Source organism: Acanthopagrus latus, chromosome 18 (assembly GCF_904848185.1).
Source record: "Acanthopagrus latus isolate v.2019 chromosome 18, fAcaLat1.1, whole genome shotgun sequence".
Taxonomy (NCBI): Eukaryota; Metazoa; Chordata; class Actinopteri; order Spariformes; family Sparidae; genus Acanthopagrus; species Acanthopagrus latus.
In genome coordinates this window covers 30,219,187-30,238,693 of record NC_051056.1, presented here as the reverse complement: position 1 = coordinate 30,238,693, position 19,507 = coordinate 30,219,187, and the positions used below count along the sequence as shown (strand labels likewise).

At 40.7% G+C, this 19,507-nt stretch overlaps 1 protein-coding gene across 5 annotated transcripts in view; it reads right to left on the bottom strand.

The window, feature by feature from the left end:
• Positions 1–19,507, bottom strand: part of LOC119007843 (relaxin receptor 1-like) — a 50,640-nt gene that overhangs the window by 16,312 nt on the left and 14,821 nt on the right. For 2 of the 5 annotated variants that reach the window (XM_037077762.1, XM_037077766.1), the window contains exons 2-5: positions 17,742–17,825; positions 12,733–12,838; positions 3,552–3,623; positions 1,429–1,500 (exon numbers count right to left, since the gene is read on the bottom strand). In XM_037077762.1, coding sequence (XP_036933657.1) covers positions 1,429–1,500; positions 3,552–3,623; positions 12,733–12,838; positions 17,742–17,748 — 257 coding nt within the window. In that variant the 5' untranslated portion in view covers positions 17,749–17,825. Of the gene's footprint in view, positions 1–1,428; positions 1,501–3,046; positions 3,291–3,551; positions 3,624–9,246; positions 9,285–10,000; positions 12,627–12,732; positions 12,839–17,741; positions 17,826–19,507 lie in introns of those variants that run through there. The other 3 variants (XM_037077765.1, XM_037077763.1, XM_037077764.1) reach the window with 3 other exon arrangements.

Below are 19,507 nucleotides of genomic sequence, written 5' to 3'. Positions count from 1 at the left end.
ACAATATCAGTTGCTGAACATGTCACTTTAAAACCACGGGGACTCTTCTAAACAACTTCTGCTCTTGGAGGGATTTCAATAATATTTTGCGACTGGCCTGCAGGCATTTGATCCTCTTCAAACAGAGACACATTAGCAGTCAGACGCTGATGTTGGGCGATGAAGCTTAGCTCACTTTCAATACAGCCCACAGTTAAACACTGAATGCTGAGCGACCGCTCATTTGATTTCTCTTGCGCACTTTCTACTTTGGAGCTGCTGTTTCAGTCAGATGTTACATTGTTAACAGCGTCTCCACAAACTCTGGCTGCTAAGTGAAAGCTTAGTGATGGTGATAAAGAGAAACCACTGGTGTCTATTTAAATACAAACAACATCTCTCTGTTATCAGTATGAATTATCTATCATAAAGCTGGACTTCTCTGCCAAGGCAAACAATAATTGACATGAAGTTTAAAAGAAAACTAATAACTGTATTTTTCTAACATACTGTCCCTTAGTGCTGAGCTTTGTTTGAGTAGAGAACAGACAGACAACCATTCACTCTGCAAACAAAATCTTCTTCATCAGTGTAAATTATTTATCACAAAAAAACGGTCCAATTATGCTTTGAAAAACATGAAGATCCACAAGTAGATGTCTGAGTGGCTCCTTTCACAGTAGAATAACATCGACAACAAGCAGTTTTACATTTCATATATTATACTGAAAGATGTGTCTGTGATTACACTGAGATTATATTATCCTGTTTACTGCTGTGTAGACTACAAATCTACAGACACAGGCCTCTAGAGGCAACAGTCACATGTTACTGAAAAGATTTCAGGAAACGCCTTACAGAGACTTAGTCTGAAATCTTTTTTAAGTTAAAGATGACATTCAGGATGTGACTGACTTCAATCTGCTGGAGAAGCCAACGCTGATGTTAGCCTGTTTGATTTAAATTCCCTGTATTATATTAATGTCTTAATGAGTTTAAATAATCAAAATTGTCTTTTCTTGCCCATTATAATAAGATAGCTAACCTGGTACTAGTGAAATAAACAGCTGTTACCATGGACACAGACAGTCTCATGTACATTTTTAACACAGATGCACAATAACAAGATGAGCGCAGATTGAATAATAATGTATTAATAAGTACAGGAATGTCTTCTGTAATAGGAACACAGGATTTTCCCATCTTTCAAAGTTAAGATGTATTTGCCCAATTAGGAGTTTTTTTTCTGTAATGAGGAACAAGGAATTAACTTCTGTCTGAGTGGATTTAGAAAACACTTGAGACACACAGCTGTGAATGAGCCAATGAGAATGTCAGGCTCAATTTCAGTAGTCTGAAAAACTCCCACTTCTGTTCACTGAAGTATAAACCAAACAACTGTTTGCTTAATTACTGAATTGCGTGCTTTATGAGGTTGATCCAACTTACAGCCTTGTTAAATTATACAGCCCTCTGAACGCGTCGGGACTCACATCTCGAATTCTGTTGTGCTGGAGATATCTGCGTGAGAGAGAAGCACAGAACAGTTTGTAAATCATGTGAATTCCACATGAGCACTGCAAGAAAATTAATGTCAACCCTCCAGTCAGAAATACGCTTTTTCTTCTATTTCTCAGAGTTGAATGTTCAAGCTTCACCGTGCAGAATGACGTGTGTGCAGCAATACACACTAGAAAAGTTGTTTTCAGGCCTGCTGGTGGTGGAAACGTTGTACAGTTTCATTGAAAAAGCCATTTTATTGAAGCAGGACAACTCTGGTGCAATATTCCACTCGCTCAAGTGTGTCTGCTGCTTGTACGTACAGTGAAGAAGTAGAACAAAGTTTTCAATGAAGGAGGAGACGTCTCGTGTCCAGCAGCAAACTTTGAAATAGAAAGATAAATTACATATTCATAGATTCAAGAATTCAATACGAGGAAGAAGGAGGAATAGATGTTTTTTTTTTTAAGGATTTTAACAAGACAACTGGACTTTTTTTGGGGGGGAAACGTTTACATTACATATTTATGACCTGATTCTATCTGGAGGTGGAGGGGATGCTGATGGGGTTACAGTGAAGCGAGAAGGCTGTCGACCAGCGACAGCAGTGTGAGACTGTGGTGGTTTGTGAGTGACACTGCTGAATATTTCTAAGGAGACGATTTCCAGCCATGAGACGTCAGAATATCTCCAGCTTCTCTGTCTCCTGTGACTGTGCCGACTGAAAGACTAACTTTAAGCCAAAACAAGATGTTAACCAGACAGTCAGCTCACCGTTTCACAGACAATACTGACAATTAAACCTAAAGAAACATAGAACATGAAGGAACGTTAAAGCTGCTGTCAGCGTTAACATATTTCTAACCAACTTCCTGTCTGTCGTGTGTGTCTCAACCCTCCTCTCTATACGTCATCACGTGAGCAGTGGTAATCACCACACACAGCAGCAGAATTCTGACAGAACCGCCTCTTTATAGACTTCTCTGTCCTGACTGGATAAAGTGGACGGGAATACCAGACCATTTATTCTCTCTTTGACTGTGTCTCAAATACCCCTCACATATCCCAAGATTCTTTGCGTGTCTGAAAAAGAAGAAAGATGGAAGGAAGGAAGGAAGGACAGAAGAAAGAAAGGAAGGAAAATGATGACATTGCGTGACCGACCCGTTTAGCAAGGTCTCTCCGAAGGATTCACCTTCGAAGGATGCAGCCCCTGAATTGGGACACAGCCTTTGACTGCATGAGCAGGAGGAGGAGAAACATGAGTAACTGACCAAACACACGGCGACAGTGACGACTGTTGGAACATAGCACTGCTGAACACGTCTTCTCATGCAGAGTATACAGAATAAATCACTTACAGCAGCTTTAAGTTCCAACATGTCCTACAGATTGGTCTGTTTAATAAACACACAGGGCTGAATGTGGCTGTTTAAGTTGTTTACACAAAGGAAGACGAGAATAAGGGGATTAGTCCAAATGTGAGAAATGGGTATTTGATATCAAGTAATCAGGTGTTTAATACCTGGCCTCTTCTTTTATAGCACACATGGTGAGCTGAACAAACCTCCGCTGGCAGCTGCGCTTTGTGTCTGTGAATCTTCCCACCTGACAATTCACCCACTCTGCATCGTTCACTCTTTATCTCTTGGAAGTTTTCAACGCGGTCAAACCTTCAGAGTCGCCTCTGAATGTTTGACAGCGTGATGCAGCCCAATGGTTCTTGGCGGCGGATCAGACCTGTTCTGCTGCCACACAGTCTGTGGCGCTGTGTGAGGTTGATAAACAATACGAGCCTGCAAAGAACGAATCTGTGCACAGAACAGAACAATCACTTCTGTCGGCTCTCCCAGTGGTTGTCTTAGTCTCATTCACATCAGCTTTGTAGTTGTGAAACTGTTCTGTAGTGTTCGTCAGTGAAAGGCTCGTCATTATCACAGCTCTGTGCTGCTTTATGCTGTCGCGAATGGAAAGTGCAGGTGCTCATGCATGTTAATAATGACACTAATAATACTGGTACTTATCTGAAAAGACAGAAACTGTATGTCATGTATAATTCATGGCCGACTCACAGTTTCTGTAGGCTCTGGTACTTATAGAAGGTGTTGGCTCTCAGTTTCTGAAGCTGGTTTCTCTGCAGCGACCTGAAAGACAGAAGGAGGCTCAGAGTCACGATATGTACTGAGGTTCATGTCATCGGCGTGAAATGTTACACCTTCAGATTGACATGGATTTTACTGTGAACCTGTTGAACTGTGAAATGGGTGTTTTTGAGCTTGTAGAAAAAATATCCAACATTCAAAATGGCAAAACTTTTAGAAAACAAAAAAGAAACTAGCACTCCCTGAAAAATGAATATTCTATTTGTTTTAAACTTATATTTGGGGACACTGAATCTAAGAATCTAAGAAAACTTGACAAATATGAATACATTATTTTAAATAAAGAAAAAGTGATGAACAAATTCTTCCACGTTTAAAGAAACTTTCTGTACACTCAGTTATGAAAAACAACATGTGAATTAAATAAAGGAGACGGATGAAACGTCAATCTTTCACTCCGTCAATTACCATAAAATCTGATTCATAAACATGAGTCTTTTATTAAATTAGTCTTTTAAAATGAATTGAATTGAATGAGCTCACAGAGACCTTGTCCTCTCACACACTGTGAGGTCGAGCTTTTACGTATCAGTTCCACTGCAGAGTGAAGATTTTCTTAATATTCACATGATGGTCTGTGACTGTGGTTACAGTCAACACAGTCCAACAGCAACGGACAGCACGAGACAGATAACGGGTTTTTTGAACATGCCAGGCAACCTGAACATGAAATATATCTCGTATAAGTAGTGTCTTTCCTGTAACACTCTAGTTTTATCCTGCTACTCTGTCACATTCACATTAATTCACGGACGGACGCTCGCTCGTCACCCTCACCTGCTACAATGCAGGTAACATTAAAAATCAGTATAGTGGCGCTGAGCTAGCAGTATACCGGTCACTCCAGAGCCCGGAGATGACGTCATCAGAACAGGTAACCCGAAGGTAGCAAATGCTGATGCCACTATCCACTATCCTGTCTTCCCTCTCATCCAGAATAACAGTCCATAACAAAGGCTGTACAGAACTCATGAAATTCTCGTAACTGTAGTGCCATTACTTACTGTCTTTCTGGTGGTAAAACAGCAGAACTTACAGAGATGACACCTATCCTCCTTGAGGAACTAATGATGTCATGTCTAGACAATCCACAAATCTCTATTATGAACTTGAGTCTTTTGTTGATACAGTTGAAAGCCTTGGAAAATGGGGTGTTTTGACTGGCCGAATTCCTGCTATGACCAAGAGCTCAGAATGTTTCAGTCATGTTTTTATTCTGCACATATGGATGCAGAACTACCACTACCACTGGACTAGGGCTTCATAAGCAACTTCGACTATTTCTGGACTGGATAGGACCTGTTTAAAAGTGATGGGTTACATTTAAATAGGATGGGCACAAACAGGTTGATTCACAATCTCACCAACTTCAGTGCGCTGAGTCTAAATTGACACTTAGACCCTCCAGTGTCCTAACCTGGCATCCCATAACCCTGTCCCTGACTGTGGGTCAAGCTGGTGCTGCATCTGTCTCCTGCACTGACTCGCTCATCCATGTTAAATCCTCTGTCAGCCCTGTTCCTGTTGGTGCTGCTTCAGCTAGCTACTATATTCCAGTCTTGGTTTCTCAACCAATTTTAATAGATTTTACACAGTAACATTAATACATGTCATGAGTCTACAACCCCTGACTCAGTTTTAACACCTGCATTAACTGTGAGTCCCACAGTTGGTTCCTCTGATCCGAAGTTGTGATAAGGGTGTGAATAGTAATAATCTCATACCATTAACTAATCTCTGTTCCTCAAAAGCTTACCGTAATTTAGAGCCAGGTCCCGATCGTAAATCTGTCCCGATAGCTCTGGAGTGTCAAGCGGACTTCATCAAACATAAAGGGCTGGGGGTTATTCACATGGATGTCTGTAGTTTACTATCAATATTAGTTTATGTTAAGGTTTGGGCCCAACAAACAAATGCCAATATCTTTGTTTTCTTGGTTGTCTAATATTATTGAGGATTAAGACATTGACTATAATGTTTTCAGGACTGACAGGAAGGTTTCACAAAAGGAGGGATTTCAATTTTTGTGAAAAAATGCCTTTCTGTCTCTATCATCAAGTCTATATCAATGCCTAAATGTTTTGAATATTTAGCACTAAATGTCTGTTTATGGAACACTGCAAGTTGTGATTGTGTATTTATTATGGGGGCCTATTGTCCACCTTCTGCTAAATCTGGTGCTATTAACACAAATAATCCCAAGCGTGGTTCTCTTTTAGACCTTATTTTAACTCAAAAGTTGAAATCTAGTGGCGTTCTTCCACTGATTTCAGTGATCACTGTGCAATTGCCTGCATTAGGGACACTAGCCTACAGAAATCTCAAGCTCGAATAAATCTTAAAAGAAATTTCAAACATTTTGTCGACCAAGCCTCTTTAGATGACTTGTACCTCAGTGACATTTCGCACTCTGCTCCTATCACTGACCCTCATATTGCTATAGATCACTTTAGCCTTTAATTCTGTTGCTGACAAGCATTCCCCTATTAAGAAACTAAGAGTACAACATAGAATCAATCCTTGGTTCACCTCAGGGATTTCAAAGATGCTAATGGTCAGAGAAACTGCCTGGAGCAAAGCCCGTGCCTCTGGTTTGAGATCTGATTGGCAGGATTTTGATCGGCTGCACTATCGGTGTCTTGCCATGATTCAAAAGGCCAAATCATCTCGTTATCTGTCTTCCCTATCTGACTGTAATGGAAATCCAGCAAAATTTGGAAGAATGTTAAAACCCTATCTAATTGTCACAATTCAACATTACCTAACCAAGTATTTAATGACTCTTCCAATATTTCTGACAAACAAGAACTGTGTGACGCCTTTAATAAGCACTTTGTTGCTGCAGGCAGCTCATCTCAGTTAACTCTGGACCCCGCAGTTTCTCATTAGGGCCTTCTCTGGTCACAAAGTATTTGAAGATCTGTGTGGCATTGGTCCTAAAAGTCTACCGGTGCTCATCAGTTGGGTCCACAACTTTTACTACTAGCTGCTCTTGTTATAACTGATGCTTTAAAGCATATTTTTAATTCAACTTTAATAACTGGAATCATTCCAACTGTGTGGAAAACTCCATTGCACAAATGTGGTCCTGTGGATGTCCTGGACCGCCTGATCTCTAAACTGCCTTGTTTGGCTAAGATATTGGGGCAGCTTGTTAACAGTCAATTGAAAAAGTTTTTTTAATCTACTTTTAACATTTTAAATCTTCACCAGTCTGGCTACAGATCTGCACTCAACACATAATAATAACTAGCCTGTGCTGCCATTTTTGTTGACCTCCCTGAAGCATCTGACACAGGAAACAACTCATTACTTTTAAAGTGCCTTGAAACCACTGGTTTTGATAGGAAATCCCTTAACTGGCTCAAAAATATACATCAGATGGATTTCAGGCCATGCTAGCTGATGGTTATCAGTCAAACTTATTAAGTGTATTAAAAGGTGTTCCTCAAGGATCCATTTTAGGTCCCATTTTATTTACCATATATATTAATGATTTTAGTATTGGAATTGCAAATAGCACAATTCATCTGCATGCCGAAGACTCTCATGTATTCAGCCGCCCTCTGTGATCTTGCTATTAAAAACCTACAGTCTGATTTTCACATTATAGTGCAAGCTCTGACTGACCTCAAATTCATATTTATGAACCAACTAAAAAACTAAACAGTAAATTATAATCATTTTATTGCAACAGAGCTTGTTTTACTAAAATGTGGAAAACAACTTGCTCAAGCCAATTTTTCTTTTACCTGTTCTAGATTATGCTGATGTCATTTAGAACTTGTAATTTGCACACTCGTTCACAAGAGTCCTTCATTTTAAACATTCCCAATGTAAGGACCGAATTAGTGACGACTGCTTTTCAGGTCTATTCGCCTCAGAAGTGGAATGACTTACTGCGTGCTCTTGAGCTGAGTCATTATTTCTTTAGATTGTTTGCCCATTATTCAACGTTCTGCAGTGTGATTGTAACTGTAATTTGTGTCATATTCATATTTTGTATGTGTTTTCATGGATTTATGTATGTGCTTAGGGCATCATTGGAAAAGAGAGCTTGCTCTCAGTTGACCTTTCCTGAATAAACAAAGGATTCATTCATTCATACTCTAGGCCACAGCAGTATTTCAGAAAAGGACGTGCTACTATATTCATAGATGTGATTGGCAAAAGACAAAACAGCAGGAAATATACGGCTCCACTATGTCTCTCTTCACATTTATTTTGTCCTATTGTTGGCTTCAGCTGAGACAAAAATAGTTTGCTCTCCACGTCCAAATTTCTTAGAACACAGTGTTTCCCCTAGAATTTTGTAGCAGCGGTGCTCTGAGTTGGCAACCTAGGAACATTAGGGTGGTCCGTGGGCATGGTAATAGCTGTGTCTCATTTGTCCAGTTTACTAATACAGTCTGGGCCACATGACGTGTTTGACAGATAAAAAAAACTGCAATTAATTTGTATTAATATATTTATAGATATTTAAATAATTTAATGATGGTCCCTAAATCAGTTTCCAGCAGTTCAGCGAGGCTCTGCCCCCCCCCCAAAAAACAGATTTGCATGATTTACTAGAGCCTAATTTTCAGGTCGGAAAAGCCAGATTTCCGGCACCCCCATATATTCTTAAGTCAGCCATACTGGTGGTACTTGTATTTCTGATGTGGTACTTGGCGTTAAAAGTTTTATAAACACTGTTACAGGTCACAGCGGGTGATGTAAGACAGAGGAGGATACTGAATATGGATGATGTGACCTGCCTGAAGCCCCCGAGGCAGCTGTCACACTGAGGCTGAACCGTGTGAGCTGATGTGCCAATATCTGCCATAACACTACACAATCCTCAAAAACTCTCACAATCGCAAGACGTGATGATGATGATGGTTTACATTCTATTTTAGTTAAATGTGGTATATATTTGAACAGAAAAGGAAATTAGATAAGCTGATTTTTTTTCCCCTTGCAGTGTCTTACAGGCTATCTTTTCTTTTTTTCATGCACTGCTGCCCTTTCAGGTGCATTAAGGCTCCCAGATGTAGGAGGCTCATTCGTGCCCCCGACGTAGGAAAGTAGATCCTTCTCAAATAACGTAAGAAGCCACAGTCCGTCAGTGGCATGGGTGTTAAGAAACTCATCCACTAAGACTGACAGCAAAGGTTATTTTCAAAGATCTCAGACATCCATCATTGTTAAAACCTCTCCATTTCATCGTCATCTGTAAGCTTTCACACGAACGTGCTCCATCCGTATATGCAGCTAACGTTGAGCATTAATGTGCCTTTAAAGGGAAACCTGAACCACCTTTACACGCCATTCTGTGACAGACAGGTGGAAACAACCTGCAACAACCAGCCTGTATCCTTAAATCCAAACCTGCCCCAGTCAGACAGAACAACATCTAATGTAGGAGGTTATGGAGGTGACCAGATTGCTGCTCACTTCACTCTCTGCTGTATATTCGGCAGTAACGACTGGCTGCAGTTAGCGAGCAGCTCGGGTAGCTGTGGAGCTCAGTGGCCCTATTAGCTGAAGGAAGCCTTCCCACACAGCAACCTCCAGCCGAGGATCACCGTGGTCAGACGGAGAATACAGAGCGAGAATGACTTACAGCGTCTCTGAACCAGGACTCCGACTCCAGGGATGAAACTACATGAAGAGGGAAGAAGAGCGAAAGCAGCAGTGGATGAAGAACAACGTGTGGAGCTGGAATATGTTCACATCTGACACATCCTAAACCAATCAAGACTATCTTACTGTTGTTTCTGTCCAATCTGAATGGAAATTTAGAATTTTCTTCAAAAGTTGTTCTGGCCATATCTTACAAACTGCACCTTTAAATATTATACAATCCACATTTATTCAGTAATTCTGATGTTTCAAGCTGAGTGAGTTCACTGCACGTCTGTGGCGTGGACACAACCCAATCGACAGGTCACAGATGAGCTTTTAATCAGCCTGTGTAGTTAATGGAGGAGGACAATGTGGAGAGTTTTTTTTATCTATTAAAAAAATACTGCTGACACACAAGTCTTTTGATAGTGAACCAGGCCTGTGGGCGAACACTGCTGTGTGTGAACAGAACAGAACAATAGATGAACAGTTAATGTCTGCTACAGATTAATTTATTGTTTCTCTAACGCATTTCTCGCTCTCTCTCTCTATACAGAAACACAAGTTTAGACAACAGTTTCAGTACCAACGTTTTCTGTGTGCCGTTACAGAACCATGAACTGGGGCGAGGCTGACAAATTGGAAGCGCCACACCTGCACACAGTTGCACTGAATTGAAAGGAAAATGAAAGTAAAAATGTGGGAATGCTGACTGACGAGGCAATCTGACGGCAAAGCAACAAAGAAATCACCTGCAGAAAATCCAAACTTCTTTCTGGAAAAAAGAAACGTCTGGTGGTGTAACTCGGATCTGTCATGTTCCGCTCTGCCCCCTTATGTTCTCATTGTTTCTTCTGTTGTTTCATGTTTTATTATCTTCTCTTCTGGCCTTCGTTATCCTCCAAACTCTGGTGTATTTCTGTGTGTGTTCTCTTTCCTCATGTTTATTCTCAGTATGTTCTCTCTTGACTCGGACCTTGCTTGTTGTTTTGCGGACTGTCTGAATCTGTTTTCATCGTTGCCCATCTCTACTTCAGGTAAAGCCTCTGTACATTCGAATTGTGCTCATTAAATCATTGGACTATTTCAACTCCCGTGTTTTTGCTGAACCACAGCTTTGGAATGACTGACTGGCCATCAGACTTTAAAAAAACAAGACTTTAACAGGCTGTCATTAAAATATGCTGCGGACACTGTTGCTTCCTAAAGGAAACAAACGTATGTGATGTTTGACTCTGACATTTCTCCTGGGTGACAATCAAGCCAAACCCTCCTGACATTACATCTGCTGTGGGCGACCTTTGCTCCAAAAAGTACAGAAGTTCAGATCTCTTTTTAGACTATAATGTCCTGGAGCTGTGTTTCCTGTGAAACTAACACATATCTTGGTAAATGAAGGAAGACATTTCACAGGGAGCTGACAGGCGCTCTGTGCTCTCAGAGTACAGCAACTAATTGTCAGAAATATATTCCAAGGAGCACTGGAGCACACGGATTAAGAAAAGAAACTTCATTAGTTCAATCATATCCAAAAGCTTGTTGTCTTAATCTGCAGCCTGAAGTTTCTGGTGTGAAATAACTTCATAGCGCTCCAGCCTTGGTCGACGTCTGAACTGATATTTACTTAGGCTGCTTCCAAATGACCCGAGTCCTGCAGGCTTCACTGCACGTCTCTGATTCTTCTTTTTGTTTGGTAATATTTGTTCATCATTTTGGGAACAGATGTAAAAGTAATAGACGAGGAGAGAGGGCGAAATCCAGCTCACCTGGAAGGGTTCAATGATAATAACCACGGTCATGAAACGTCTGAAATACACAGAAGTTTCTTCCTTTTCAACAAAAAGAAAAAGGGAAAGATACAAAATGCATGAAGAGCAGAAAGTACAGCGAGGTGCTTCACAATGACACAGCACATAGTGATTTTAGTTCAGGGTCAGAGATCTAATAAAACAGATCTCCCCTGTTGGCATCATACAATCTCCAGATGCAGTATATTTGACATTTCTATCAACCACATATCGTCCGTGGGAACAGCTTTCTATTTCCAGATGCAGACTGAACTTTTTTGCAATTACCCTTCCAAACAAAACAGCAGTTATCTTCATTTGTGTGTGATAGAAGTCTTTGCCAGCATGCAGTACGAGCCTGATGCCTCCAAGTGTGCCAAGTCATCTGTTAAATCAGCTGCTGTGGTTGCTTGTGAAGTTCACACATTTGCATATAGGTTTTCTGCTGGCGTCCATGTTTTCTTGAGCAGATACACCAGGTCCACAGGGGGAGCACCGGGCTTTGAAGACAGTTTTCACAGTGGTCAGACAGTGTAATTACACTGCAGCCCAAAAAGATTTGTTCCATATGAGCCAACGTTGTGAAAGCAGGACCTGTAAAACAGTGGATTGATTCTTCTGAGCCTCACATCCTCTGCAGAACGACTCGTTTCACTGTCAGAATTTGAGCCAATAACATTTGGAAAGTCTCGATGAGACACACGATCAAATTATTTTATCCCCATTCATGTTAACGCTGATCGGGAAGTCAGCTGGCTCGGTCGGGCAAAAGTCTTTAGTGCACCACTGACTCTGTCCAGGTGTAGTTATAACGTCCTTGAGATACACTGGAATGCTTTTAACCTGGAGGTCATGAATAGTTCTTCCTATTGCTGACTGTAAATAAAAATAACTTAATATGAATGTGTAAAAAAACTACTTCAATAAAACGTTACTTCGATCATGTGGGCCAGAAATAATATTCTCCCACATGATGTCACAGAAACATCTCCTGCAGTCTCCCCGCCTCGGGCTCTCGCAGACTTTACGTGATGACAGTGAACACGTCGTGGCACGTACGACCGATGCTGAGAGGGCTCGGTCCGCAGGTCAGAGGGCAGACATTTGTATTCAGCTGCAGGTTACAGAAGTCTCTTTCTTTATTCAGCTGCATCTTGAGAGGAAGGTTGGTTGACAGTTTCTCAGCTGTGCAGTTCAAGAAGGTGGAATAAGTGGGACAACTACAAAACATCATACAACCCAATTATGGTATAAAGAAAGTGCTGTACTGTTTCCAGGTCACACAAAAACAGCCTGTAATAGTGCGTAAGTTATGAAAAAGGGATGATTCATGAACTCTGTAATAACTAAAAGTTTACGTGTCCTTGTTGGATTAGACAAAAAGTTTTTTTTTTTCAACTATCTCAACAGAATTTAAACTTGAATTACTCACTTTGACAAAAGACTCTACAGATGTGAGAAACCCTGTGCAGCGTTCAAGGACATAAATACTCATCAGAGATTCATCTTCATTCTGACTTCAATGCCAGCTCATCTTCTGGCAATGACTGGAACTCACAGTGGCAGGTTGGTGCTTTGGAGTTTGAGATCTGCTTCACCTCTCACATGCTGTGACAGTCACAGCACAGGATAAAGGCTTCCTGGGGAGTGCTGGAGCTTTAGGATACTGAAAAATTAAGAGGATATTTTCTACTCACATCATGGTGACATTCATTGCCACCACTGGGATATCTTGAAGCCGGGCTCCGTCACAGTCCAGCTCCAGGTCTCTGCACTGGCAGAGCTCGGGAACGACACCCAGCACTGGAGGGAGGGAGGAGAGAGGGAGGAGAGAGGGAGGAGAGAGGGAGGAGAGAGGGAAATCAAAGGACACATCAATCAAGTGGACATCCTGCAGAGTGCCAGAGTGTTGAGACTGCAGCTGTTTGAGAGAATAGCAACCTAGTCAAGCTGGAAGAGGATGTGAGTGCTGAGAATGTATTAAGAGTGGCTTGAGGCAGGAGTCAATAACAGGACCAGGTCTCTGGAGAGAGCTTATTGAATATTCCTAGTTTAAGTCAGCTCTGATTTCCTTTGATTAAATCCCCAGCGAAGAGATGGAAGATGTGATGAAACTGAGAAGATAACATTGTTTAATCAGGCTTTCCTTCCTCCAATGAAAGGAGCAGATAGTGAAAGGCTGCCCTTTGAATGGCAAATTTATTGCCAGAGATAATCTGTTTTCATAGTCATATTAATATGTATATTAAATTATTACAGTTAAAGCTGCTGTATGCGATTCATTTGAATATAAATAAGGTTAATAGCTCCGTATTCAAACTGTAATCTCTGAGTGTTTGATCTGTAGTCTGTGTCTCTCCTTCTCCTGCTCGCAGTGAAAGACTGGAGAGTTTCTCTTGAGTGAGACTGGACAGAGATCATTTTTGTGTGGACTAAACTTTTTGTACCTTTTCTGAACCTGAAATATCTCGCTTCTGACCAACACCATCAATATGATATGTATAATTAGCACAAGAACTAAAAGTCAACTCATAAAAACAGAACAAAACTAAGCATTTTTAAGCAATAATGACCAAGACGAAACAAGCAAACCCCCATTAGAAACTAAATGAGACCAACATGAGCTGAAAAGAAAATTTTAAAGTTTGTGGATATTATCATTGTCATCATCGCCATTGTTTTTCCCTCTTTGAAAACAAAAGGACATTCTAACACAGAGGTATAAGTGCACTGGACCTTGTCTTTGGGCTGATTTCCATAAAAACATCTAATCCTACCTCACGACCAGCGTACTTCTTGCCAAGAGTCCTATTGTTGTGATAATGTAAAGGACCTTTTATTAAGAGGATTTCTTTTTAGTTTCAAAACATATCAAATTGTATGTGTCTGTTTTGAGCTCTGCATCGTGTGTTTGCATTATTCTTTCTTTATTTCTACCAAAAGAACTTTTATAATGAGCAACCTCCGTGGAAACGAATGTGGTGTTTTTTTAATGTAATGCAGAACCACACAAAAGCGCGAACATTAGCATTCAGACGACAAGATGTTTAAAACATGGATGTCCCCATTAGTAAATAAATGCAAATGGCTTTTCATGAGATACATCACAATTATGTGTGTTACTGCCAGATAGAAGTAGTATGCCAGGGTTAGTGAAAGCGACATGTAGTTGTACAAATCTCATAAATCACACTGCCGTGACGATACGGCCCTGCAGAGTGTATCTGATATATTTATGTAGGCTGAAGCTTAATCCAGTCCATCTTAGTCCATCTGCCTCAAGGTTCGACGTGTTGTGCGTTCAGAGATGCTCTTCTGCATACCTTGGTTGTAACGAGTGGTTATTTGAGTTACTGTTGCCTTTCTATCAGCTCGAACCATTCTGGCCATTCTCCTCTGACTTCTGGCATCAACAAGGCATTTTCGCCCACAGAACTGCCGCTCACTGGATATTTTCTCTTTTTCGGACCATTCCCTGTAAACCCTAGAGATGGCTGCGCGTGAAAATCCCAGGAGATCAGCAGTTCCTCAAATACTCACACCAGCCCTTCTGGCACCAACAACCATGTTCATGTCCACGTTCAAAGTCACTTACATCACCTTTCTTCCCCATTCTGATGCTCGGTTTGAACTGCAGCAGATCGTCTTGACCATGTCTACATGCCTAAATGCATTGAGTTGCTGCCATGTGATTGGCTGATTAGGAATTTGCGTTTAACAAGCAGTTGGACAGGTGTGCCTAATAAAGTGGCCGGTGAGAGAGAGAGAGAGAGAGAGAGAGAGAGAGAGAGAGAGAGAGAGAGAGAGAGAGAGTGTGTGAGTATATATATATATATATATATATATATATATATATATATATATATATATATATATATATATATATATATATATATATATATATATATAGTTTTGTTTTGAAATTCTAATTAGTAGCTAAAACGAGTTCACAACATGAGCTTAAAACTGTTGTATTGACTTTTTACAGTTGCCAGGAGCTTGTGAAAAGGCCATTACACTGAAAGATTTGGTGTGGAATAGTAAAACGTTGTACAAAGATAAAACCAGAAAGGTTTTTATATTCACAGGGAATCACTTCCTGCACAAGACTGCAGGATGTATATGTGAGGGTACCGCATATACTGAGGGTGTTCATTAAAACAAATTGCTTGTCATTTATAATTCGCTGACCTTGATTTTTTTCATTACCTTGAAAAGGAAACTTGATTGTTTCCCCTTTTTCCCCGACAGCAACTACCAACGACACGGGACAAACTGTGAGTTTATTCATTCGTTTAGTCAGTAATGAAGATGTAAAAGCAGGTGGAGATGGTGCTCAGCTTCCAGCTTGATCTCATGCTTCATCTTCCAGATAGATTTTGTGTTCGGCAGCAGCGTAATTAGAAAGTGAAATCGAAGTTAAAAGAGAAAAAACAGACGGTATCATCAACAGTTACTTTGGCTATTGCCTTTTTTTTTTAAATAAAAGTAACTGCATGTGTATGGAGACAAAATGATGATGCAACAGCACAGGCAGAGATGGTCATGGGAATGGAAGAGACTGATAATAGAGGAGAGTAATCACTGGTGACATTGAGATATCAAGGATTCATAATTCTCTCAAATCACCAGGGAGGGATTCACCTGCACATTCCCAATGCAAATGGACCTCTTCCTACTGTTCAACTAATAACTCAGATCCAAATCACACGTGGTTCAAATCAAAATTCTACTTTTGGTTTTCTGGAGGTATCAATTATCACTGACATGTGGAGACAACTCAAAGTCACGGCTGAGAACAAAACCTGACAACACGATTCCCTGACTTGTTTTCACGTTGGGGAAATTGAACATGTAATTATCTTAACACGCATTATTCATCTACATATATCGTCTGACAGACTGATGACACACTAAATGTGGCTGTCAAAATAAAAATGTCTGCTTGACAGAAAGTGCTAAATGAAAGTAAGGTGCAGGATGTGTTCAACTTTCTAGAGAAGCTGAGAGAAGAGCTGAAAAATACAAAAGAAAAATGAATTTGTTTACATGTAAAAAAACAACACAGGAGGGAATATCAGTAAGAAATACCTTGTAGTTTCATTGATATATACAGTATATAGATAAATATACATGTTTTTTTGGCTGAACATGTTTTTGTTGGGCTGATTTTAACAGAAATGTAATTTCTTCGGTGAGGAAACGTTTGCAGAGTTCGGTCTGTCTTTGTCTTTTCTCCTTCAGAAACAATGATGCACTTGTTATTCATGAATCTATATTGCCTTATATTCTTTATCTTGTCATTACTTCTTATAATTTCTGTCTGTTTTAAGCTCCTGACTTGGCAGCTGAGTCACTTTATCTTCAGCAACGAGTCGAATCGTCATTGTATCTTCTGCGTTCTTTGGTGTAAAGGATGATGTTGGCACCGAAATCACCGGAGATACTTCGCATTTGCCAGATTTAGTTTATTTTGTTTTTAAAGACACCGTTGAGCTGCCAGTACACATCAGAACTGATCATCAGATGGTCCAACTACAGGCATGTAGCACGGACTGTTAACAAACCCAGCCCTTGGCGTCTGTTGGTTTGGCCCGACTGGTTTATGACTGCCAGAAGGTCGATTCTAATTGACAAAACTTTCTATGACCTAAACTTTTAAATCTGCAGAGGAACAGAATTGATAAGACATGGAGCTGGAACCTTTGCCAGTGTTTTGGGCAGAGAAGAGAAGCACAATACACCCGAATGTCTTGTCTTAAGATTGCTGGCTCCACCTTCACAGTGAGGATTTCACTCTTTGCAGTAATGTTAATGTTGTCTGCACCTGAATGAAAAGGGCTGAGCCTGATATGGTTAGTTAAGAAGTTAATTAACTGTAAAGGAGACAGAGGATGTAAAAATGTCCTTATCACACAGGAATTGACCTCAAATTTGTACCTCTAAACTTTTTTTAAGCAGTAATGAGGACATGACTCATCGCCGGCCTTACACCCACCGCTTTATGCAACTATGCAGCTGGCTGAATCCCAGTGTTTCTACGTGGACCTCTGTTTCATTTGACAGAAACATTCACATATAACTCGGTGGTGATTAAAACATGTACAGCTTTCTATATGCTGTGGGCAAAGAATCCAGAAAAACTCACTATACAGTGATCAGCACAGACACATTCAGTCACAATGCAATGTTGCTGGGAATCCTTCAGTCCTGACATTTACATGGCCCAACACTGACCCAGCACCACTACAGACCTGCTCAGGACCGTGACATGGAGACTGATCCAGGGTGGGGCCTCTTTTGATCAGACTTGTTCTAGCATGTCCCAGGGAGGATTGATTGGATTGAGATCTGAAGAACTTGGAGGCCGTATTAGACAACTCCTGCTCTCAGTCCTGGTCTTTGGACAGTTTTGCGATGTGTCAGGGTGCAGTGTCATAGTGGGGAGAGTTGGGGGTCTGCACTGGTGTCTGTTTGTGCGTTGACTGTCAGGTGGATGTTGCAGGACAATAAATCAGAGACATAAATGCATGACCCTGTAGTACAGTGATGGTGATCTACTTCACCAGTCAGTGGTTTGCTTGTTGGTTTTTGATGCTGTAGATACAAAGTAATTTTATAAGAAAAAACTATGCACAAATTGAGCACAAATAAATCCAATTACATCTTTAAATAAGCAGTTTAGAAGCAAGACTCTGGTACTTACAGCACATGTTGGACTTGGTCCCGGTGTTGTAACTGGGTGTTCCAAAGTACTTGTCGAAGAGATGAGGCCATCCGTTATTATCTCCTGGAAAATGAAATGAGACAGAGACGGAGATTACAAGTCATCCTTCGTCCCTCAGCACTTCCTTTAAGATGCAGTTTAATGTGATGTAGTTTGAATGTTCCACTCTGTCAGCCTGCACAGCACACACAGTACACAGCGCCTCTCACTCTTCTCTTACATCAAGAAACCAGTGCGTTACTGTATGCAAGAACAAGGTCATTCTTCAGCTTTGTAATGGCTACCAACATCTAATAAACATGTATAGAAATTGAAATTGGCCTTGTGCATAGAAAAGAGCTGTGAGATGCGGTTGAAAGCTCTCTGCTGCTTCCAAAGTCACGGATGACATTTTACTGACATTTAAGCATATTTTCTTTTTGTCAAGACAGCAGCCAAAAAACATGTAAATCATATCATCTCAATCATATAAAAGCTGCAGGAACTCCTCACCTCAGCTTACCTGCTGAGTAATTACCTTAAACAATCACTTTTTCACATGTCAGACCCTCGATCCAAACCGTGAAACAACGCAAGCGTTATGAAAATAACTCCTGCAGAGAAATTAAATCAAATTTGAGGTGTGCTTCTACAAGGACAGTAAAGAAGCAACTTAGTTTCTGCTTCAGTCCTTGTAATGCAGCGTTTGAGATGGTCAAACTCCTGTAAAAGAACTTTATCTGGGCCTGGCAGACTCACTCGCCACACATCCAAGTTCAGGTTCCAGAGAGGACTTCAGGACTTTTTCCACGTATCCATCAACCGTCTTAAAACCTTCATTCTTTCCCATAACTTAATCCTTCTGAGGTAACTGTTATTTCTCTATTTCTATAAATCCATAGCCCTTTACATCATATGTATTGTGGCTGAATCACTTAAATACAACCTCACACACTGCATGCTCTGCAATGAAGTCCAGCCCGTTCTATTATCAGCACGGCTTTCAACACGAGCCTGTTGGATATATAACTTCTCTTCCACAGTCACTGAATCTCACAGATATATGAAACATTCAGATGCAGCACTCATACTGAAAATCCACTAAATCCCCCCAACATTCACATGAAATAAGGCTCAATGAGAGCACGCTGATTGAAAGTCACAGACCTTGAAGAAAGCTCCATCCCAGCATAGAGTCCACGTGATCTGCATGTCAATTATGCCAACACGTTAACGTTCACGAGTCACATCCACTACGGCTGGTTTGCAATAAATTACATGGGGTGTAGTTGGAATCCAGATCATGGGGACTCATTATGTGACTGAGGAGTGTAGGGTCCCTCTGACAACCAATTAAGGACTGTGCTTCTAAAATCAATACTGCCTGACTGACGATGCCTTTTGTCTGCTGTGTTTTAAGGGTTTCAGGCTAATTGTAGTTTTCTTTTCCTGTGCTTGCTTTGGTTTCATTCTGTATTAAAAAGGACAAGTTAGTGTGTTCATCTGATTAACAGTCTCGAACTTCAGTACTTTAGCAGCTCTTCCTCTTGAGGAGCCGGAGCCTGCCGGTCCTTGATGCTGTGCCTCAGCTGCAGCACTGGTGCATCATTGCTTGTTTTTTTTTTAATACATATAGTATATAATGTGTATAAAACTGACCAAGTGATGTTAGTTTCACTTACGTCATTCTGAGTATCTACTGTATGTTTATTTTATCTCAGGCAGAAATGACTGCAGGGTGCTGAGGAGCACTGGGATGGATCTGA